Source organism: Carcharhinus amblyrhynchos, chromosome 14, assembly GCF_965287045.1.
Source record: "Carcharhinus amblyrhynchos chromosome 14, sCarAmb.v2.hapA, whole genome shotgun sequence".
NCBI lineage: Eukaryota > Metazoa > Chordata > Chondrichthyes > Carcharhiniformes > Carcharhinidae > Carcharhinus > Carcharhinus amblyrhynchos.
Genome location: NC_137337.1, coordinates 56,428,895 through 56,453,167, shown reverse-complemented (window position 1 = coordinate 56,453,167; position 24,273 = coordinate 56,428,895). Strand labels below are relative to the sequence as shown.

At 43.9% G+C, this 24,273-nt stretch overlaps 1 protein-coding gene across 2 annotated transcripts in view; it reads right to left on the bottom strand.

Moving 5' to 3' along the window:
- psen1 (presenilin 1) overlaps positions 1-24,273 on the bottom strand; it is a 90,533-nt gene that overhangs the window by 23,012 nt on the left and 43,248 nt on the right. For both annotated transcript variants that reach the window (XM_080202916.1, XM_080202917.1), the window contains exons 4-6: positions 20,455-20,596; positions 14,988-15,055; positions 11,876-12,096 (exon numbers count right to left, since the gene is read on the bottom strand). In XM_080202916.1, coding sequence (XP_080059042.1) covers positions 11,876-12,096; positions 14,988-15,055; positions 20,455-20,596 — 431 coding nt within the window. The remainder of the gene's footprint in view (positions 1-11,875; positions 12,097-14,987; positions 15,056-20,454; positions 20,597-24,273) is intronic.

Here is a 24,273-nt window from a genome sequence, read left to right as displayed (position 1 = left end):
CAGTGCAATGCCAACAGTGCAGGTTCAATTCCTATAAAGGATCAGGTTATTCATGAAGGCCCACCTTCTCAACCTTGTTCCTTGCCTGAGGTATGGTGACAGTCAGGTTAAATCACCATCAAGTCAGCTCTGCCCCTCAAAGAGGAGAGCAGCCTACAGTCATCTGGGGCTATGGCTACTTTACCATTACATACTATATATATTTATGGCAAAATATTGACTATTAATTCACTCCATAGTGCCAAATTTAGCGTAATATATCTTTTAAGATGTACAAGAGGTTACATGTTTTCAAGTACAGAGCACCACATTCAATGCTTCCTTAAAAGGTTAAAAAAACAACACAAGTTACAGTCCACACATTTACATCATTCATGCTATATCTTCAGACTGTCTCTGAGCATTGGCCACCTTGTCTGGTTCACAGCTGATTGAAGCTGGCTATCACAACTCCCATAGCTAACAATTTGAAAACAGACGTCAGCCAGCTGGAACGAGCTCTTTGCGAAAAACAGATATGCTGTTGGTTTTCATTTAAATAATTTATCCTCTTCTTACTGCAGATAGTTTTAGAATCCCTATAGTGCAGGAGGCCGCCATTTGGCCCATCAGCCTGCACTGACAACAATCCTACCCAGGCCCTATTCCCACAAACGCCCAAGTGCCTTAATGCGTGGGGCATTTGCAATAAACTGGATGAATTAATCGCGCAGATAGATGTAAATGGGTATGATATAATTAGGATCATGGAAACATGGCCACAGAGTGACCAGGGGTATGAACTGAATATCACAGTACGCAATATTTAGGAAGGACAGGTATAAACGAAAAGGTGGTGAAGTGGTACTACTGGTTAAAGAGGAAATTAACACGATAGTGAGAAAGGATATTAGCTCTGACGTGGAGTCTGTATAGCTAGAGTTGAGAAATATCAAGGGGCAAAAAACATTAGTCGCTGTCATATATAGACCCCCAAACTACGGTGGTGATGTTGGGAATGGCATTAAGCACAAAATTAGAGATGCGTGTGGTAAGGGAATATCAGTGATCATGGGTGATTTTAATTTGCACATAGATTGGGTAAATCAAATTAGCCACAATGCCTTGGAGGAGGAATTCCTGGAGTGTATATGGGATGGTTTTCTTGACCAATATGTGGAGGAACCAACGAGAGAGCAGGCCATCTTAAACTGGGTACTGTGTAATGAGAAGGGAATCATTACCAATCAAGCTGTACGAGACCCCTTGGGAATGAGTGACCATAACGTAATAGAATTTTTTATTAAGATGGAGAGTGAAGTTGGTGATTCGGAGACTAGGGTGCTAAATTTTAATAAACACTATGTGGACATGCGGTATGAGTTAGCCTTGATAGGCTGGGGAGTTACTTAAAGGGATGACAGTGGATAGGCAATGGTAAACATTCAAGGAACTCATGGAGGAACTACAGCAAAATAGCTAAGAGAGCCAATCCATAGCTTACAAAGGAAATTAGAGAGTATCCGATCTAATGAAGAAGCATATAGATTGGCCAACAAAAATAATAGGTCTGAGGATTGGGAGCAGTTCAGAATTCAGCAAAGAAAGCCCAAAGAATTGATTAAGAAGGGAAAAATACAGCATGGAAGTAAACTTGCAGGGAACATAAAGACTGACACTAAGATTTTCTATAGATATGTGAAGAGAAATGTAGGTCTCCTAAAGACAGAAATGGGGGAATGTATAATAGGGGATAAAGAAATGGGCAAGCAACTGAATACATACTTTGGTTCTGTCTTCACAAAAGAGGACACAAATCAAATGCCAGAAATGTTGGAGTGATTTAGAGAGAGGGAAGAACTGAGGGAGATCAACATTACTAGAGAAATGGTGATGGGAAAATTGATGGGATTGAAGGCAGATAAATCCCCACGGCCTGATAAACTACATCCCAGAGTACTTAAGGAAGTGACTCTAGAAATAGTGGATGCATTGATGGTCACCTTCCAGGATTCTATAGACTCTGGAACAGTCCATGCAGATAGGAGGGTAGCTAGTGTCACTCCAATATTCAAAAAGGGAGGTGGAGAGAAAACAGGGAATTCTAGGCCAGTAAGCTTAACGTCAGTAGTGGGGAAAATTCTTGAATTCATTATTAAGGACTTTATAGCAGAGCATTTAGAAAGCAGTGGCAAGATCAGACACAGTCAGCATGGATTTATGAAGGGAAAATCATGCTTGACAAATCTGTTGGAATTCTTTGAAGATGTAACTAGTGGAGTTGACAAGGGGGGGACCAGTAGATGTGGCATATTTTCAGAAAGCTTTTGAGATTATTGTGCAAGAGTAATGTGTATGGGATTGGGGGAAATGTACTGAGATGGATAGAAAACTGGTTGGCAGAGAGGAAACAAAGAGTAGGAATTAATGGGTGTTTTTAAAATTGGCAGGCAGTAACTAGTGGGGTGCCACAGGGATTGGTGCTGGGACCCCAACTACTCATATTAATGATTTGGATGAGGGAACAAAATGTAACATCTCAAAGTTTGCAGATGATACCAAGTTGGGTGGGAGGTGAACTGTGACGAGGATGCAGAGATCTTTCAGAATGATTAATTGGGGGAGTCTGTGGGAAGGCAAAGGGACGTCTGGTAAGTGTCATGCTTTCAAAAGTGTGTTAACCAGGATTCAGGGTAAACACATTTCTCTTAAAGTGAAGGGCAAGGCAGACAGAAGTAGGGAACCCTGGATGACCCGGGATATTGAGGCCCTGGTCAAGAAAAAGAAAGAGGCATATGACATGCATAGGCAGCTGGGATCAAGTGAATCTCTTGAAGAGTATAGGGTGTGTAGGAGTAGAATTAAGAGAGAAATCAGGAGTGAAAAAAGGAGACACGAGATTGTTTTGGCAGATAAAGCAAAGGAGAATCCAAAGAGTTTCTACCAATACATAAAGGGCAAAAGAATAACAAGGGAGAGAGCAGGGCCTCTTAAGGATCAAGAAGGTATCTATGTGCAGATCCATGAGAGATGGGTGAGATCCTAAATGAACATTTATTATCAATATTTACTGTTGAGAAAAGCATGGATGTTAGGGAACTTGGGGAAATAAATAGCAATATCTTGAGGAGTGTTCATATTTCAGAGGAAGTGGTGCTGGAAGTCTTCAAACACATCAAGGTAGATAAATCCCTGGGATCTGATGAAGTATATCCCAGGACATTGTGAGAGTTTAGGGAGGGAATTCAAATACCTAGCTGAGGTATTCGAATCATTGATAGCCACGGGTGAGGTATATGAAGATTGGAGAGTGGCAAATGTGCCTTTGTTTAAAAAGGGTTGCAGGGAAAAGCCTGGGAACTAGAGGCCAGTGAGCCTCATGTGTGGTGGGTAAATTGTTGGAAAGTATTTTGAGAAACAGGATCCACAGGCATTTGGACTTGCTAGTACTGATTAGTGTCAGTCAGCATGGCTTTGAGAGTGGAAAATCATGTCTTACAAAATTGATTGAGTTTCTTGAAGGGGTAACCAAGAAGATAGATGAGGGCAGTGCAGTTGATGTTATCTACATGGACTTTAGCAAGACCTTTGACAAGGTACCGCATGGTAGGTTGTTGCATAAGGTTAAATCTCACGGAATCCAGAGTGAGGTATCTAAATGGATACAAAATTGACTTATTGACAGAAGCCAAAGGGTGGTTGTCGAGAATTGTTTTTCAACCTGGAGGCCTGTGACCAGTGGTGTGCCTCATTTGTCATTTACATTAATGATTTGGATGAGAATATAGGAGGCATAGTTGACACTAAGATTGGTGGCATAGCGGACAGTGAAGAAAGTTATTTCCAATTGCAACGGGATTTTGATCAATTGGGCCAATGGGCTGACAAAGGAAGATGGCACTTAATTTAGACAAATGCGAGGTGAAGCATTTTGGTAGATTGAACCAGGGCAGGACCCACTCAGTTAATGGTACAGCGTTGGGGAGAGTTGCAGAACAAAGAGATCTAGGGGTACATGTTCATAGCTCCTTGAAAGTGGAGTCACAGGTGTACAGAGTGGTGAAGAAAGCATTCAGCATGTTTGGTTTCATTGGTCAGAACAATGAATACAGGATTTGGGACATCTTGTTGAAGTTGTACAAGACATTGGTAAGGCCACACTTGGAATACTGTGTACAATTCTGTTCATCCTATTATAGAAAGGATATTATTAAACTAGAAAGAGTGCACAAAGGATTTACTAGGCTGCTACAGGGACTTGACGGATTGAGTTATAAGGAGAGACTGGATAGACTGGGACTTTTTTCTCTGGAGCGTAGGAGACTGAGGGGTGATCTTAGACGTCTATAAAAATAATGAGGGGTACAGATCAGCTAGATAGTCAATATCTTTTCTCAAGGGTAGGGGAGTTTAAAACTAGAGGGCTTAAGGGGAAAGGGGAGAGATACAAAAGTGTCCAGAAGGGCAATTTTTTCACACAGAGGGTGGAGAGTGTCTGGAACAAGCTGCCAGAGATGGTAGTAGAGGCAGGTACAATTTTGACTTTTAAAAAACATTTAGATAGTTACATGGGTACAATGGGTGTAGCGGGATATGGGCCAAATGAGGGGAATTGGGATTAGTTTAGGGTTTTTTTAAAAAAAGGGCGGCATAGTTGGGCCAAAGGGCCTGACTCCAAGCTGTAAACCTCTATGATTCTAATGATCTGGACAGTTTGGGCGAGTGGGCAAATCAATGACAGATGCAGTACAATTTGGATAAATGAGGTTATTCACTTTGGAAGCAAAAACAGGGTGGCTGTAAATTGGGAGAGGGCTGTGTGCAGTGGGACCTGGGTGTCCTTGTGCACCTGTCACTGAAGGTAAGCAGGCAGTAAAGGCGGCAAATGGCATTCTGGTCTTCATTGCAAGGGGTTTCGAGTACAGGAGCAGGGATATGTTGTTACAATTATACAGGGCCTTGGTGAGGCCATACTAGATTACTGTGTGCAGTTTTGATCTCCTTTTCGAAGAAAGGATGTTCTTGCTCTCGAGGAGTGCAGCAAAGGTTTACCAGGCTGATTGCAGGGATGGCAGGACTGATGTGTGAGGAGAGATTGACTAGGTTAGGATTGTTTTCGTCAGAGTTCAGATGAATGTGGGGGGGGATTGAGGAGGTCATCCATTTTGGTAGGAATAACAGCAAAATGGATTATTTAAATAGTAAAAAAAATTGCAGCATGTTGCTGTGCAGAGGGACCTGGGTGTCCTTGTGCAGGAATCTCAAGGAGTTGGTTTGCAGGCGCAACAGGTAATTAAGAGGGCAAATGGAATTTTGTCCTTCATTGTTAGAGGGATGGAGTTTAAAAACAGTGAGGTTATGTTGCAGCTGTATAAGGTGCTAGTGAGGCCACACCTGGAGTACTGTGTACAGTTTTGATCTCCTTACTTGAGAAAGGATATACTGGCACTGGAGGGGTGCAGGGGAGATTCATTCTAGGTTGATCCCAGAGTTGAGAAGGTTGGCTTATAAGGAGAGACTGAGTAAACTGGGGCTATACTCATTGGAATTCAGAAGAATGAGGGGAGATCTTATAGAAATGTATAAGATTATGAAGGTAATAGATAAGATAGACGGAAGTTGTTTCCACTGGCGGGTGAAACTAAAACTAGGGAGCATAGCCTCAAAATAAGGGGCAGCAGATTTAGGACTGAGTTGAGGAGGAATTTCTTCAAAGGGTTGTGAATCTGTGGAATTCCCTGCCCGGTGAAGCAGTTAAAGCTACCTCATTGAATGTTTTTAAGGCAAGGATAAATAAATTTTTGAACAGTAGAGGAATTAAGGGTTATGGTGAGCGGGCAGGTAAGTGGAGTCCACATAAAGATCAGCCATGATTTTATCGAATGGCGGAGCAGCCTCGAGGGGCCAGATGGCCTACTCCTGCTCCTAGTTCTTAAGATCTCAAAGACTTACAAAATACGAACAGGACTAGGCAGGGGAGATATTCCTGATGGTGGGGGAGTCCAGAACCAGGGGTCACAGTCTGAGGATGCAGGGTAGACTACTTAGGACAGAGGTGAGGAGACATTCCTTCACCCAAAAAGGAAGTAGTTGATGCCAGAACATTGAATGTATTCAAGAGGCGGCTAGATTTTGCACTTGGAGCAAATGGGATCAAAGGCTATGGGGAAAAATCAGGATTAGGCTATTGAGTTGGATGATCAGCCATGATCGTAATAAATGGCGGAACAGACTTGAAGGGCCACCTGGCCTCCTACTGTTCCTATCCTCTATGTTTCTATAATCCATGTATTTACCCTGATGCCTATTTGATACTAATAGAGTATGAAATGGGCAATTTAGCATGGTCAATTCACTTAATCTGCACATCTTTGGACTGTGGGAGGAAACCCACACAGATGCAGGGAGAACGTGCAAACTCCACACTGAGTCACCTGAGACAGAATGGAACTTGGGTCCCTGGAGCTGTGAGGCAGCAGTGCTAACCACAGTGCTGCACTGTGGTGAAGAGGATTCTAGCAAACAGGATTGTCAGAATGTACAGTAAGCTATTGACTGATTGAGACTTGGGCAGAGAAATGGCTGATTATAGAATCATTGACACATTTCAGTGCAGAAGGCTTTTTGACCGATCGACTGACCACAATCCCACCCAGGCCCTATCCCTATAATTCCACATATTTACACCGCTAATCCCTCTAATGTACGCATCCCGAGACACTAAAGGGCAATTTAGTGTGGCTAATCAACCTAACCCACACATCTTTGGACTTTGGATCTTATCTACTTGATCAGTCTCCCACATGGAACCTTGTCAAAAGCCTTACTGAAGTCAATTCAGATTACATCAAAGGTGGCATAGTGGCTAGCAATGCTGCCTCTCAGTGCCAATGACCCAGATTTTATTCCAGACTTGGGTGACTCTGTGGAGTTAGCACATTCTCCCAGTGTCTGAGTGGGTTTCTTCTGGGTGCTCGTTTTCTCCCTCAGTCCAAACGTGTGGAAGTTAGGTGGATTATCCCTTAGTGCCCAAAGATTTGTAGGTTAAGCGGATTAGCTATGGTGAATGCACAGGGTTACAGGGATAAAGTAGGAGGGTGGGCCTGGGTAAGATGCTCTTTTGGAGTGTCAGTGCAAACTCGATAGGGTGAATATAGGGATTATATGAACTGCACTGCCTGCACCCACACAACTAGTCACCGCCTCGAAAAACTGAATTGAATTTGTTAAGACATGATCTCCCCGACAAAGCCACGTTGACTATCCGTGATTCATGCTGGCCTTTCCAAGTGGAGATTAATTCTGCCCCAGAATTTTTTCAAAAATTTCCCTACCACTGGCCTGTAATTACCTTTTCCAATAATGGCACATTAGCTGCCCTCCAGTCTTCTGGTACCTCTGATGTGGCTAGAAGAGGGTTTGAAAATTAGCACTGGAGCTCGTGCAATCTTCTCCATCCAGGCCCAGGAATTTATCCACTTGTAAGCCTGTTGAAACACTTTCTCTCTCTCAACACTAATGTGTTCAATTGTATCACTGTTGCCCTTTTTGATTTCTATACAGCACTATCCATCTTCATAGTGATGATGTGGAGATGCCAGCGTTGGACTGGGGTGGGCATAGTAATAAGTCTCACAACACCAGGTTAATGTCCAACAGGTTTATTTGGAATCACCAACTTTTGGAGCATTGTTCCCTCACTCACCTGATGAGGGAGCAGCACTCCAAAAACTCATGATTCCAAGTAAACCTGGTGTTGGGACACTTCCTCATAGTGAGCATAGATGCAAAAGGTTCACTTAATACCTTACCCTAATCTTTCAGTTCCATACAGATTGCCACTGTGGTCCCTAATGGGCCTACTCTTGCCCTTAGTATACTTCCAAAACACTGTTTCCTTTATTTTGCCTGCCAGTGTGTTATAATGCTCCCTCTTTGCCCTTGTAATTTCTAAGTACCCGCTGCACTTTCTATACTTCTCTAGGGCATCCGTTGTTGAGACCTCTTTATCTGACATAAGCCTCCCTTAAGAACTTACCTGGAGTAAGTAAGAACTTACTTGGAGTTTAATGCGGAGAAATGTGAGGTAATCCATTTCGGTAGGAATAACAGATGTGTTGAGTATAGGGCTAACGGGAAGACTTTGAATAGTGTGGAGGAGCAGAGGGATCTAGGTGTATGTGTACATAGATCCCTGAAAGTTGGGAATCAAGTAGATAGGGTTGTTAAGAAGGCATACAGTGTCTTGGCGTTTATTGGTAGGGGGATTGAATTTAGGAGTCGTAGCGTTATGTTGCAACTGTACACAACTCTGGTGCGGCCGCACTTGGAGTATTGTGTGCAGTTCTGGTCCCCACATTACAGGAAGGATGTGGAGGCTTTGGAGAGGGTGCAGAGGAGGTTTACCAGGATGTTGCCTGGTATGGAGGGGAGATCCTATGAGGAGAGGCTGAGGGATTTGGGGTTGTTTTCGCTGGAAAGAAGGCGGCTAAGAGGGGATCTTATTGAAACATATAAGATGATTAGAGGTTTAGATAGGGTGGATAGTGATAGCCTTTTTCCTCTGATGGAAAAATCTAGCACGAGGGGGCATGGCTTTAAACTAAGGGGGGGTAGTTATAGGACAGATGTCAGGGGTAGGTTCTTTACCCAGAGGGTGGTGAGGGATTGGAAGGCCCTGCCTGCTGCAGTTGTAAATGCGCCTAGTTTGGGGGCGTTTAAGAGGTCTGTGGACAGGTTTATGGACGAAAAGGGATTGGTTTAGGTTAGTGGGTCATTGTTGTTTTTTTTTTTAACTGGTCGGCGCAACATTGGGGGCCGAAGGGCCTGTTCTGCGCTGTAATGTTCTATGTTCTATGTACCTGGAGGTAAGCATGATTCAGAACTATAGCTCTCTTTTCATTTCACCAGGAATAAGAACATAAGAAATAGGAGCAGGAGTAGGCCATCTAGCCCTTCGAGCCTGCCCCGCCATTCAATAAGATCATGGCTGATCTGTTGTGGCTCAGTTCCACTTTTCCGCCCTCTCCCCATAACCCTTAATCCCCTCTCTTATCAAGAACCCATCAACCCGCTTCTTAAAAATATTTAGCGAGGCAGCCTCCACCACTTCAACGGGCAGAGAATTCCAGAGATTCACCACCCTTTGAGTGAAGAAGTTCCTCCTCAACTCCGTTCTAAACCGCCTCCCCTTTATCTTGAGGCTGTGCCCCCTAGTCCTACTGTCTTTTTTGAGCGGGAAGAGTCTCTCCACCTCTATCCTATCCATCCCATTCATCATCTTATACGTCTCAATGAGATCTCCCCTCATTCTTCTAAACTCTAACGAGTACAAGCCCAGTTTATTCAGCCTCTCCTCATAGCTCAATCCCCTCAACTCCGGTATCAGCCTAGTAAACCTCCTCTGCACTCCCTCCAGGGCTAAAATATCCTTGCGCAGGTGCGGCACCCAAAACTGCACACAGTACTCCAGCTGCGGCCTCACCAATGCCCTATACAGCTGCAGCAAGACCTCCCTACTTTTATATTCAATCCCCCTCGCTATGAAGGCCAGCATCCCATTCGCCTTCCTGACCACCTGCTGCACCTGCAAGCTGGAATGATTTTGATAAACACAAGTAACAAATATTTACTGCATTCCGAAGTTTCACAGATGTTTTTCTCCACTTATTTTGCATGTGCATGAAAAGAGGGGGGTGGGGGGGGGTGGTTGGAAGAGCTAAAGAAAAGGGTAATCTTTGGGACAAATCCACACATCAGTAATTTGGCTTCATTAAATTAGCAAGGAAACAAAAAACTTGCATTTATAAAAAGTAGATTTCTTCTCAGGACTCTCCAAAGTATTTGTGAAGTGTAGTCACTGTTGTAGGAAATGCAGCAGCCAATCTGCAAGGTTTCACAAAAAGCAATGCGAGAACAATCAGCTAATAATATGTTAATCAGAATATAGTAAGTCTCACAATACCAGGTTAAAGTCCAACAGGTTTATTTGGTAGCACAAGCCACTAGCTTTCGGAGCGCTGCCCCTTCAACAGGTAAGTGGGAGTTCTGGTCATAAACAGGGCATATAAAGACACAAACTTAATTTACAAAATAACGGTTGGAATGAATCTTTACAGGTAATCAAGTCTTAAAAATTCAGCCAACTGAGGAAGAGAGTGTTAAGCACAGGTTAAAGAGATGTATATTGTCTCCAGCCAGGATAGTTAGTGAGATTTTGCAAGCCCAGGCAAGCCATGGGGGTTACAGATAGTGTGACATGAACCCAAGATCCTTGTCGAGACTGTCCTCATTTGCGGAACTCGGCCATCAGTCTCTGCTCAGTCACACTGTGTTGTCATGTGTTGTGAAGGCCGCCTTGGAGAACACTTACCCGAAGATCAGAGGCCAAACGCCTGTAAAATGAAGTGTTCCCCCACAGGAAGAGAACACTCTTGCCTGGTGATTGTTGAGCGGTGTTCATTCATCCGTTGTTGTAGTGTCTGCATGGTCTCTCCAATGTACCATGCCTCCCGACATCCTTTCCTGCAGCGTGTCAGGTAGACAACATTGGCTGAGTTGCAAGCGTACGTACTGTATATGGTATTTACGCTGCAGGGAAGGATGCCCCGAGGCATGGTACACCGGGGAAGACCATGCAGACGCTACAACAATGGATAAATGTGCACCCTCGACAATCACCAGGCAAGTGTTCTCTTCCTGTTGGGGAATACTTCAGTGGTCACAGGCAATCGGCCTCTGATGTTCGGGTAGGCATTCTCCAAGGCGGCCTTCAAGACACACGACAATGTAGAGTCGCTAACGTTGAGCAAGACTGATGGCCAAGTTCCGCACATGACGATGGCCTCAACCGGGATCTTGGGTTCACATTATCTGTAACCCCCACGACTTACCTGGGCTTGCAAAATCTCACGAACTGTCCTGTCTGGAAACAATACACATCTCTTTAACCTGTGCTTAACGCTCTCTCCACTCACATTGTCTGTACCTTTAAGACTTGATTACCTGTAAAAACTTGCATTCCAACCATTATTTTGTAAATTGAGTGCGTGTCTTTATATGCCTTGTTTGTGAACAGAACTCCCACTCACCTGATGATGGGGCAGCGCTCCGAAAGTTAGTGGCTTGTGCTATCAAGTAAAACTGTTGGACTTTAACCTGGTGTTGTAAGACTTCTTACTGTGTTTACCCCAGTCCAACGCCGGCATCTCCACATAATCGGAATATAAGCACATCTTTTCTCTTTTTGTTTTAAAGAAAGCAAAAAAAAATTGGTTAGCATCAAATAGATAGTGAAAAGGGATGTAGAATTTGTTCTGTATTTCCAAACCAACTTGTAAACTGTACAAAATTTAAGACATTGGGACTCCTAAATTGCTACAACTTGTAGTGCCAGAAAATGCTATGAATGGACCTGGGTTACTTTTCTTCCTTCAAATCATTGGACTAAACATGTCAGTACATTTAAACTGGCTCATTACATACAACTATGCCAATACTTACTAACAAAGACTTGCAGACTGACACCCAATCCATCTTTAGGTAGAAGCCAACTTGATTGAAGGTTGAGAAGGGAACAAGCAGATTTATGCTGATGCAATTCATACAGATAATTATTTAATACCTGGCCCACAGAAGGGCAGGTTTTCACAAGTTACACTTTTCCTCACTTGCCATGTTATCAGAACCATTAGATTTCACAAAGACCTTTTAAAAAACTTAATGTTTTAAGATTTAGGCCACCAATATCAGAATTAACAGTCTGCAGTTACAAATACCATCACATTCACTCTGTCACAACCCAGCTCTCTTCAAGAGGGAGTAAACTAGACTTAACGCCTCCTGATCAGCAGTCCATGACAAAATTCAAGCATGAACTCTAATTACTGGTTCTTACCGTATATCGAAATCACAGCCAGGATTAACCAGGCAGTCCATTCGGGGAGATATTTAATGAAAACCAGAGCCATCAAAGCGCTGATCATGATCAAGTAGGCCTGCTGAAGTCGAAGTGGCCCCTTCCAGTGGATACATACCATCCCGACTACTCCAAAGTTCCAGATCACCAAAGCCAATGTGAAGTAATCCATGGCAACATTGTAGGTTTTGAAGACTTCCCTGAAGAAATATGAATTGATTCTGGCTTACTGAATGAATTTCAATTGTTACAGCACAGGAGGCTGCCATTTGGCCTATCATGTCTGCATCTACTCTCCACATAACACACCTAGTGCCACTCCCATGTGCTCCCTAGAGATCTGCACATTGTCCTTTTCACATTGCCCTTTTCACATTGCAACCTAATTTTCTTTTGATTCCCTCCACTACACTTGGGCCGTGCATTCCAGACCTCAACAACTCATGCTATGAAAAAGCTTGTCCTCTTCTGTTCCTTTAGGCAATTATTTTAAATCAGTGCCTTCTCATTCTCAATCCTTTCAGAAGTGGGAACAGATTCTCCATAAGTACTCAGTCCAGGTCATGATTTTTAAAAATTTCATTTATTGGATCAAGGTACCCAGCATTTATTGCCCATCCCTAGTTGCCCTCGAGGTAGGGAGCTGCTGCCTTAAACTGCTACAGTCTGAGGTATACACACACCCACAGTGCTGTTAGGGAAGGAGTTCCAGAATTTTGACCCGGTGACAGTGAAGGAATGGCAATATACTTCCAAGTCAGGATGGTGAGTGACTAGGATGGGAAATCTCCATGCCGTGGTGCCCCTAGGTACCTCCTGCTTTTATCCTTCTAGATGGTAACAGTTGTGCATTTAGAAGGTGCTGCCCAAGGAGCCTCAGTGAGTTCACACAGTACAGCTTGTAGATGGTACACACTGCTGCCACTTGTCTTCTGTGATAAAGGAATTGAATGTTTATGGAATGGGGACCAACCAAGCGGATTGCTTTGTCCTGGATAGTGTCGAGCTCATGATTGCTGTTGGAGCTGCATTCATCCATGCAAATGAAAAGTATTCAACCACATTCCTGACTTAAAAACATAAAAAACAGGAGTAAGCCATTTGGCCCTTTGAGCCTACTCCGCTATTTGGTATGATCATGGTTTAGCATCCAATTTGTAGGCAGGTGGGCAGGTTTTGGTAATCAAGAGGTGAAATACTTGCTGCAAGGCTTCTATTCTCTGATTTGTAGCCATAGTATTTATATGGCTAGTCCAGTTCAGTTTCTAGTCATTGGTAATCTCCCCCCACAGGATGGTGACAACGTGGGTTTCAGCGATGGTAATGTCATGGAATATCAAGGGGTGATGATTAGATCCTCTCCTATTGGAGGCGATCATTACCTGGCACTTGTGTGGCGCAAGTGTCACTTGCCACTTGTGTCAGCACAAGCCTAGACACTGACCAGCTCTTACTGCATTTGGACATGGATCTTGAATACCTCTATCAAAACTCCTCAGCCAGAATTCACAAAGGAAAACAATTCCAATTTTTCTAATCTAACTTCATAACTGAAGTTCCTCATCCCTTGAGCCAATCTCCAATGCCTTCTCATCATCTTAAAGTGTAGTGCCCAGAAATTAAATTATTTTCCTACAGGTCCACATTCTAATCTCTCCCCTGGCATTATGTTCTCTTTTCTCAGTTGCTACAGAGTTTGAGGTTATTGATATTATCACATCATATATCAGTACTTAAATTGGATCTTGAGCTCTATACTCACCCAGCCAATCCTGTTAATACTGCCAACTCAGTCAAGACCAAAACTGGAATTGTGGTTCTCAAGGAACATCCAACAGCTCCAACAACCAGACTGCCACCAACTGCAGAATTGCAGAATCTTTACAGGGCAGAAGGAACCCATTCAGCCCACCGAACCCACACAGGCTTTCTGAAAGTCCCACCTCAGTAACCTTACATATTCATTTTCTGTTAGCAATCCAATTTCATGATCAGGATCCTACAGTGCAGGAGGCCATTCTGCCCATTGAGTCTGCACTGACCATACGCCCACCCAGGCCCTACCTCCATAACCCCATGCAGTCCCCCTGACATAAGGGGTAATTTGGCATGGCCAATCAACCTAACCTGCACATCTTTGGACTGTGGGAGGGAAACCAGAGCACCTGGAAGAAATCCACACAGACACATGGAGTGTGTGCAAACTCCACACAGACAGTGACCCAAGCCGGTAAGCGAACTCGGGTCCCTGGTGCCGTGAGGCAGCAGCACTAACCACTGTGCCACCACGCCACCCCAATTCTTGTTGTATTCTTTTCAAATTCCTCGATTAACCCTGTGTCCATTGCTGCCAGGAACTTTACTCCAAATTCCAACCACCCTTTGGGTGAAATAGAAGTAGATATGATGCAAGTTTCCCTTGCATCAAATCTACTTCTTTTGCTCAGTATTTTGAATCTATGACATCTAGCTCTTGATGCTTTCGAGTGGAAACAGTATCTTATTATTTACCTTGTCCATACCCCTCAGGATTTTAAATACATCTATCAAGTCTCCTCTCAGTCTTCTTTTCTCCAAGAAAACATTCCTAACATCTCCAATCTATCCTTGAGGCTACAGTTCTTTAGCCCTGGAAACATTTTTGCGATCTCCTCTGTAGTCTCTCTAATTCCTTCACATTCACTCTCAAGAATGGCACCCAAAGTGCTCCAGATGAGGTCTTCTGTAAGTTTAATATGACCACTTGTGTATTCAATGCTCCTAGGATATTAACTGCTCACTCAACATGCCCTATCACCTTCAATACACACAAAGGTTGCTTTATTCCTGCACCTTCTTATAGGTTTTTATTTTGTGCTATCCCTACACATTCTTGCTGCCAAAATGACTTGCTGCATGCTTCACTGCATTGAACTTCATCTGCCATTTGCCTGCCCAATCCACCAACATGTCTATGTCAATCTGAAGTTCAAGGTTATCCTCATCACAGTTGACAACATTTTCAATCTTCCAATTAGGGAAATGGCATCAGGATTTTATGGCAGACAAACTACTTGTGCAGATATATCTTTTTCAAAAAGTTCAAACTTACCCCAAATAGATGAATGAGAAAAAGAAAAGCAGCAAGAGTGATGAGATTATCAGCCATCCATGAATGACCTGTTTAAACAAGACCAAGATAAGGCTTCAGGCATCAAAAAGCTTGGCTGATTTTCCTCTCTGAAAGGACCACATTAATTGATAAAAATACAATTTGGTTTTGATATCTAGGGCATAATGATAAGAAAGGGACAATGTTTCTCTTCAGATGGCTCTTGAATTATATAGCTTGTCTTAGTCATATAATCTGTACAGTGCAGAGGCCATTCGGCCCATCAAACCCACACTAGCCCTGACAGGCCCTCTCCCCTGTAACCCCATGACTAATCCAGCTAACCTACATCATCATCTTTAAACACTAATTGGCAATTTAGGATGGCTAATCCACCTAGGTTGCACATGTTTGGACTGTGGGAGGAAACCAGAACACCTGGAGGAAATTCATGCAAACAAGAGGAGACTGTGCAAACTCCACACTGAGTGACCTCCGCACTTTGAACCAGGATCCCTGACGCTGTGAGGCAGCAGTGCTAACCACTGTGCCACCGTGCTGTTCTCTAAATACTAAGCAATTTGAAAACTGTGGCCAGATTGGTCGCACCTCTTAGTCAGAAGAGTTCAACTCTCATAGAACATGGAACCCTACAGTGCAGAAACAGGCCGTTCAGCCCATCAAGTCTGCACCGACCACAATCCCACGCAGGCTCTATCTCCATATCCCTACACATTTATCCGCTAATCCCTCTAACCCACACATCACAGGACACTAAGGGGCAACTTTAGCATGGTCAACCAACCTAACCCGCACATCTTTGGACTGTGGGAGGAAACCGGAGCACTCTGGAGGAAATCCATGCAGACACGAGGAGAATGTGCAAACTCCACACAGACAATGACCCGAGCTGGGAATTGAACCCAGGTCCCTGGAGCTGTGGAGCAGCAGTGCTAACCACTGCGCTACCGTGCCGCCCTGGAACTCTCATTCCAGAGGCTGGTGCATTTAATCTTGGTTGATATTCCATTGCAAGATTGACAGAGCGCTGCACTGCAATTTTTTAAAAGATGACTTTAAGACGAGGACCCATCTGCTCTCAGTTGGATGTGCTCTCCTCTCTTGTTGCACCCCGGTATCCAACCCGTGCCAGATTTGCTACCCCTTACCCTAGTTAACATTTTCATGGGTACACAGGTCCCATCCCTGTTCAGATACAAACTGTATAAACTATACAACTGTACACTACTCTAGTGCGGCCGCACTTGGAGTACTGTGTGCAGTTCTGGTCCCCGCATTACAAGAAGGATGTGGAGGCGTTGGAGAGGGTGCAGAGGAGGTTTACTAGGATGTTGCCTGGTATGGTGGGGAGGTCCTATGAGGAGAGACTGAGGGATCTAGGGTTGTTTTCGTTGGGAAGAAGGCGGCTAAGAGGGGATCTTATTGAAACATATAAGATGATTAGGGGTTTAGATAGGGTGGATAGTGATAGCCTTTTTCCTCGGATGGAGAAAGCTAGCACGAGGGGGCATGACTTTAAATTAAGGGGGGGTAGCTACAGGACGGATGTCAGGGGTAGGTTCTTTACCCAGCGGGTGGTGAGGGATTGGAATGCCCTGCCTGCTGCAGTTGTAGATGCGTCTAGTTTGGGGGCGTTTAAGAGATCTCTGGATAGGTTTATGGACGAAAAGGGATTGGTATAGGCTAGTGGGTCATTGTTTTTGTAACTGGTCGGCGCAACATCGTGGGCCGAAGGGCCTGTTCTGCGCTGTAATGTTCTATGTTCTATGTTCTATGTCCATAGGAATATAAAGAACAGGAACAACAGTAGACCTGTTGAGCTTGCTCCACTATTTAATACGATCATGGTTAATCTTCTGCTTCAACTCTACTTACCACACTGCTGCCTATATCCAATCATTCTGACAGATCAGAAGTCTTATTTATCTGATCTTTGGATATACCCTACAATAGAGCATTCAGAACCCCCTGAGGTAGACAGTTCTAAAGCTTCACGACTCAGTGAAGAAATTTTGCATCTCAGTCTTAACGTAATCAACCCTTGTCCTGAGACTGCGCAGCAGATTCCCCAGCCAGGGGAAATGACTGTATCTACCCTGTCAAATCCCTTCAGCCATTTGCACATTTCAATTATTTATTGAAAGAGGATTGGAGTACAAGAATAAAGAAGTCCTTCTACAATTGGTGCTTTGCTGAGAACACAACTGGAATAGTGTGCTGTTTTGATCTCCATAGTTAAGAAGGGATATATTTGTGTTGGAGGTAGTCGATTGGTCCCTGGGATGACAGCATTGTTCTATAATGAGAAGCTAAGTAAACTCAGCCCACCCTATCTGGATGAAAGGAATAAAGGCCAACATTCCATTTGCCTTCCTAGCCGCTTGAGTTTGTGCACCAACTTTGTGTACAAGTTGTACAAGTAGACACAAGTCTTTAAATTCATGCCCTTTAAAAAATACTCTGCTTTTTAATTTCTTGCTACCAGAATGAATAATCTCACATTTTCCCACATTATGTTCCGTGTGCTGCCTTGTTGCCCACTTATTAAACCTGGCGGTATCTCTTTGTAGTCTGTGTCCTCCTTACTGCTCATCTTCCCAACTACCTGTGTCATCAGCAAACTTGGATACATGACTCAAGTCTCTTCACTCAACTCATTAATATAGATTGTATAAAGCTGATCCTTGCAACTCCACTAGTTATAACTTGCCAGCCATTTATCCACGTTCTTGGCTTCCTATCCATTAACCAACTCTCCATGTTGATACTACCCCCAACTCCACTATATTCAGACTCAAAATGTTATCTTTATTCTTTCTCCACCAATGCTGATAGACCTACTGAGATTTCCCAGCATTTTCTGTTTTTGTTTTAGATTCCAATATACACAGTAACTTGCTTTCATCTTAGGTTTTTGTGGAGCCTATTTCAATGGAACAGTTCTTGTTCCTCAATACTAACAGCGGTACCCCACTTTTCCCCTTTTCTCAAATGCTTCATTTTTTTCTTTACAGGGCATGAGTACCATTGGCAAGGCCAGTGTTTTCTGCCAGCCCCTGACTGTCCTCAAGGTGGTGGTGTGTTTTGAAAAGATTCCCTACTCAGGAGGACCCTAACGGGTTAGGTTCCACAAAATTAACAGTCTTCTTCCTACATTATTCCTCCAGCCAAACGCTAACATACTTCACCCCACTATTCATAAGAACATAAGAAATAGGAGCAGGAGTAGGCCATCTGGCCCTTCGAGCCTGCCCCGCCATTCAATAAGATCATGGCTGATCTGTCGTGGCTCAGTTCCACTTTCCCGCCCTCTCCCCATAACCCTTAATCCCCTCTCTTATCAAAAACCCATCAACCCGCTTCTTAAAAATATTTAGCGAGGCAGCCTCCACCACTTCAACGGGCAGAGAATTCCAGAGATTCACCACCCTTTGAGTGAAGAAGTTCCTCCTCAACTCCGTTCTGAACCGCCCCCCCTTTATCTTGAGGCTGTGCCCCCTAGTCCTACTGTCTTTTTTGAGCGGGAAGAGTCTTTCCACCTCTATCCTATCCATCCCATTCATCATCTTATACGTCTCAATGAGATCTCCCCTCATTCTTCTAAACTCTAACGAGTACAAGCCTAGTTTATTCAGCCTCTCCTCATAGCTCAACCCCCTCAACTCCGGTATCAGCCTAGTAAACCTCCTCTGCACTCCCTCCAAGGCCAAAATATCCTTGCGCAGGTGCGGCGCCCAAAACTGCACACAGTACTCCAGCTGCGGCCTCACCAATGCCCTATACAGCTGCAGCAAGACCTCCCTACTTTTATATTCAATCCCCCTCGCTATGAAGGCCAGCATCCCATTCGCCTTCCTGACCACCTGCTGCACCTGCAGGCTGGGTTTTTGCGACTCATGCACAAGGACCCCGAGGTCCCTCTGCACCGTCGCCTGCTGCAGTTTTTCGCCACGTAAGTAATAGTCCTTCCTACCATTCTTCCTACCAAAGTGGACCACCTCACACTTGCCAACATTAAATTCCATTTGCCATTTCCTGGCCCATTCGCCCAGCCTATCTAGATCCTTCTGCAGACTCTCCACACCCTCCGCACAATTTGCCTTTCCCCCAATCTTGGTGTCATCAGCAAATTTCGACACCCTACACTCGGTTCCCTCCTCCAGATCATCTATATAAATGGTAAAAAGCTGAGGCCCCAGCACCGACCCCTGGGGCACCCCACTAGTCACCATCCGCCAATCCGAATAGCACCCATTGACCCCCACTCTCTGCCTCCTATTTGACAACCCCACTAGCAAATAGATATTACTACTTTTGTGGTACTGCTTTTTCCTCCTAGGCTCCTGTAGCACTAGTTATAATCGATAAGACAGGATCAGGATGGACTTACAGAATTACGGGCTTATACCGAAGTTGAATAAGGCAATTAGTAACCTGGTGGACAGTGGACATTCTTTAAATTGGGGTTTTAAAAAAAATTTAGCAAATGCTTCAATTAGTCTATAGCTAATTGGAACTGAAGTTTTGAAGCGGACTGGAAGTTAGCTAAACCAGAGAAAGAAAAATATGGACCTGAATAAAACATCTTCATAGTGGGAAGAAGTCAGTATAGAGCAGCCATTGGGACCAGAGCCAAGGCCACTTGGTCGGTCTACAGATAATTGGAAACTAGGAAAAATAATTTGCTGATGTCAAAATTTGACAATAAGTCACACAAGGAGATATTAGGATGGGTCAAAGAGGTAGACTAAGGAACAACTTAAGGCAGGAGGGAGAAATAGCGAGATACAGATGTGGTGGGGGCGGGTGGAAAGGTAGAAAGAAGAGGAGCGCAGTTCAGCTAGTGGAATGGCATTCAACAGAGGAGCAATGAAAAGTAATGATGTGCAGGGGACACATCTACATAGGTTGAGAAGGCTGAATGACAAATGGTATTTGGCACATGGTGAACAATGCAAAGCAATGAATAAGGAAGGAAAAGAAATATCAGAAATATAAAGTGAATGTCAAGCTGGATTTGGTATTGCTGACTAAAACTTGCATTCATATCACACCTTTAGCACATCTAGTGCATAGCTGCAGCAAGAAAAACTAAATAAATTTCGGAATACGTAGCCAGAATTTGAATTGCTGTCCGAATCACTGCCCAACTGGAACACCAGGAAAAAAATCTGCATTTCACTCTAGATCATCTAAAAAGGAGCACGCAGGTTTCAGATTACATAATTCACTTTGCCTGCTCTATGTGGAGTATTACAAACTCACAAAATACGAAGTTAGAGCTTAGTTGTATGGAACATAACTATTTTGACCACTTCCCTAAAGGCTGTGCAAACTTATTTTTAATTATTCTGTAAATCTATTTAAGGTGCTCATTTGGAAAGTCAAAAATCTACATCAGCAAAATTGACCAAAAACAGAATGTCTTCAATCTGCAAACACATACCTTGTAGCACCTGTACTTGTAGAGAAGTACAAGAATTAATGTCATCACTACAATGACACTGATCATAATGAGGGCATTCAATATGGAGTTTACAGCTCGCTCTCCAACAGTGTCTGTGTCTTCTGTAAATGGAGTGTACAACCTGAAGGTAAATATTCCACAACAGTCAGAGCAATCTCATAGAAACATAGAAGATAGGAGCTGGGAGGAGGCCATTTGGCCCTTCAAGCCCTGCTCCTCTATTCATTACAATCATGGCTGATCAGAACAATGATCCAGAACCAGTTTTCTTAGCAATTAATAAAAATTCAAGAGTTCTCAATGGACAATGCAAAAGATAGAGGTCAAGTCCCAGTTGTTCTACAATGATAGAACTATATCTCCAATTTCTGCCCACTCTCCAAAGTTTTAAATGGTTTGATGAGCTCTGCTTCCATTTTTACAATCTATGCAAACGCTGATATCTTTAATAAGTGACATTAGCCATTTACATGGTGAATTCAATTACTTTGTGTGCAATGTCCCAACTCAAAATATCCCACCCCCCCTTCCCCCACCCCCCACATTAGCAGGGATTCTCTCCTCTGTACCTTGGGACTGTTAGTGACCTTCTCGGCACCCTTGCAAGCTCTCCTTGTGGGAGAGGCCGCTGCAGCTTGATAGCTGATTGGCACAGCCAGTTAAATAAACTGGGTAAGACTGGTTCCTGAAGTAGGAGAGGCAGAGTGCAAAATAAGGCCTAAAGTGCAATCAGCATGGAGTGGAAGCTGCATCGAGTGGAGCTTGAGAGTTGGGTCAAGTGGGGGAGGGATGTATTGCAGTGTTTTGTTTTCCTAACTATCTCCACAGATCAGTGCTGGCAGGAGCAGACCAAGGCAGGAGAACTGGGAGATAGGACACAGCAGTTCTATGACACCGAGTGAACACACCCATGTGATATCACGGGCATGTGACTGGGATGCGAATATTTCTCCTACCTTTTCTGACTTGTTTTTAAGATTGAAGACTAGGTAAAAAAAGAAGTTAGTGAATACTGAAGATCAGTAGAAAAATTAAAAACAAATTAAAAACCTAATTAAATAAAATAAGAATGCAGTCAGGCAATGTGTTGTAGCAGCAGCATGTGGGAGCTGGTGGTCAGGGGGCATGGAGTTGGGGGTAGGGTGTTAGCGTGGATAGAGGACTGGTTGTCAAATAGGAGGCGGAGAGTGGGGGTCAATGGGTGCTATTCGGATTGGCGGATGGTGACTAGTGGAGTGCCCCAGGGGTCGGTGCTGGGGCCTCAGCTATTTACCATTTATATAGATGATCTGGAGGAGGGAACCGAGTGTAGGGTGTCGAAATTTGCTGATGACACCAAAATTGGTGGAAAGGCAAATTGTGCGGAGGGTGGGGAGAGTCTACAGAAGGATCTAGATAGGCTGGGCGAATGGGCCAGGAAATGGCAAATGGAATTTAATGTTGGCAAGTGTGAGGTGGTCCACTTTGGTAGGAATAATGGTAGGAAGGATTATTACTTACGTGGAGAAAAGCTGCAGCAGGCGACGGTGCAGAGGGACCTCGGGGTCCTTGTGCATGAGTCGCAAAAACCCAGCTTGCAGGTGCAGCAGGTGGTCAGGAAGGCGAATGGGATGCTGGCCTTCATAGCGAGGGGGATTGAATATAAAAGTAGGGAGGTCTTGCTGCGGCTGTATAGGGCATTGGTGAGGCTGCAGCTGGAGTACTGTGTGCAGTTTTGGGCGCCGTACTTACGCAAGGATATTTTAGCCTTGGAGGGAGTGCAGAGGAGGTTTACTAGGCTGATGCCGGAGTTGAGGGGGTTGAGCTATGAGGAGAGGCTGAATAGATTAGGCTTGTACTCGTTAGAGTTTAGAAGAATGAGGGGAGATCTCATTGAGATGTATAAGATGATGAATGGGATGGATAGGATAGAGGTGGAGAGACTCTTCCCGCTCAGAAAGGATAGTAGAACAAGGGGGCATAGCCTCAAGATAAAGGGGGGGCGGTTTAGAACTGAGTTGAGGAGGAACTTCTTCACTCAAAGGGTGGTGAATCTCTGGAATTCTCTGCCCGTTGAAGTGGTGGAGGCTGCCTCGCTAAATATTTTTAAGACGCGGGTTGATGGGTTTTTGATGAGAGAGGGGATTAAGGGTTATGGGGAGAGGGCGGGAATGTGGAACTGAGCCACGACAGATCAGCCATGATCTTACTGAATGGCGGGGCAGGCTCGAAGGGCTAGTTGGCCTACTCCTGCTCCTATTTCTTATGTTCTTATGTGAACCCCATTGTGGTTCCGTGACTACATCTGTAACAAGCATTTGTTGCTTGAGGAACTTCGGCTCAAGAGTCAACGAGTTGGAGTCTGAGCTGAAGACATTACAACACATCAGGGAGAGGAAGGATACCTGGCCGCTGTGTTTCAGGAGGCAGTCACAACCCTGGGATAAACTACCTTGAATTCAGTCAGTGGTCAAGGACAGGAGGGAATGGCTACAAATGAGGTAGTTAGAGGAATCCAAGAAGTAATGATGCAGAAGCCTCAGTCCCTTCCCTTGTCTGATAGGTTTGCGATTCTTGCTCCCTGTCTAGAGCACAGTTGGGACTACAAGAATGATGAACAAACTGACCATAGCACTGTGGTACTGGGAGTTATTCATGTGGGGAAGCAAAGAGAAATGTATTCATAGTCGGGTTAGTATGGTTAGGGCAACAGACACTGTTCTCTGCAGCCAGGAATGAGAAAGGCTACCTGATGCCTGGGTTAAAGATATCTCATCTCAGCTGCACAGGAACCTGGAATGGGACAGGAAGATCCAGTTGTCATGGTCCATATAGGTACCAACAATATAAGTAGAATGAAGAAAGAGGTTCTGTGTAAGGAATATGAACAGCTAGATGTGAAATTAAAAAGCAGAACCAGAAAGGTAATAACTGCCAGATTACTACCTGAGTCATTAAGATTAAAGAAGCCCAAACAGTGGGTGTGTGGAGATATGGGTTCGAGTTCATGGGACATGGACACCAGTACTGGGGAAAGAGGGAGCAGTTCTGATGTGATGGGCTCCACTTGAGTCATGTTGGGACTAGTGTCCTGTCAAATCAGATAACTAGGGGTGTAGATAGGGCTTTAAGCTAAATAGTGGGGGTAGCATTCAGTAGCATGGAAATTTAAAAAAATAAGTTCAAGAAGAAGGTTTATGCTGAGGCTAATTACCACCAGATAATGAAAAGGGACAAAACGTGTGAATCTCATTAAATCAGGGGATCATATAGGAATAGAGAAAATTAATAATAGCACAGACTTAAAGGATTTGTTTCTGACTGTGCACAGCATTTAAAATAGAATGACTGAGTTAACAGCACAAATAGAGACAGAAGGTGGTGATTATAGAGACATGTTTACAAGGAGACTTGGCCCAGAAGTTGAATATCCAAATGTTTTGTAAGCATAGACAGAAAGGAAAAGTTGGTGGTGTAGCTTTGTTAGTAAAGGAAGAGATAGTCCTGTAGTGAGAAATGATATTGTCATTGGAGACCAAGATATAGAATCAATCTGGGTAGAAATAAAAAAATAGCAAGGCAAGTAGTAATCTAGAGGTCTTTAAATAGTAGTTCCACAGTAGGACACAGTATAAACCAGGAAATACCAGGGGCTTGTAAGAAAGGTACAACAATAATCATGGGTGATTTTGCTATGCATCTTGAATGGATTAATCAAATTGGCAAGCCTCAAGGGGAGTTCTTAGAGTGCATTACAGGTTGTTTCTTGGAATAATTTGTTTTACCAACCAGGGAGCAGACTATTTTGGATTTAACATT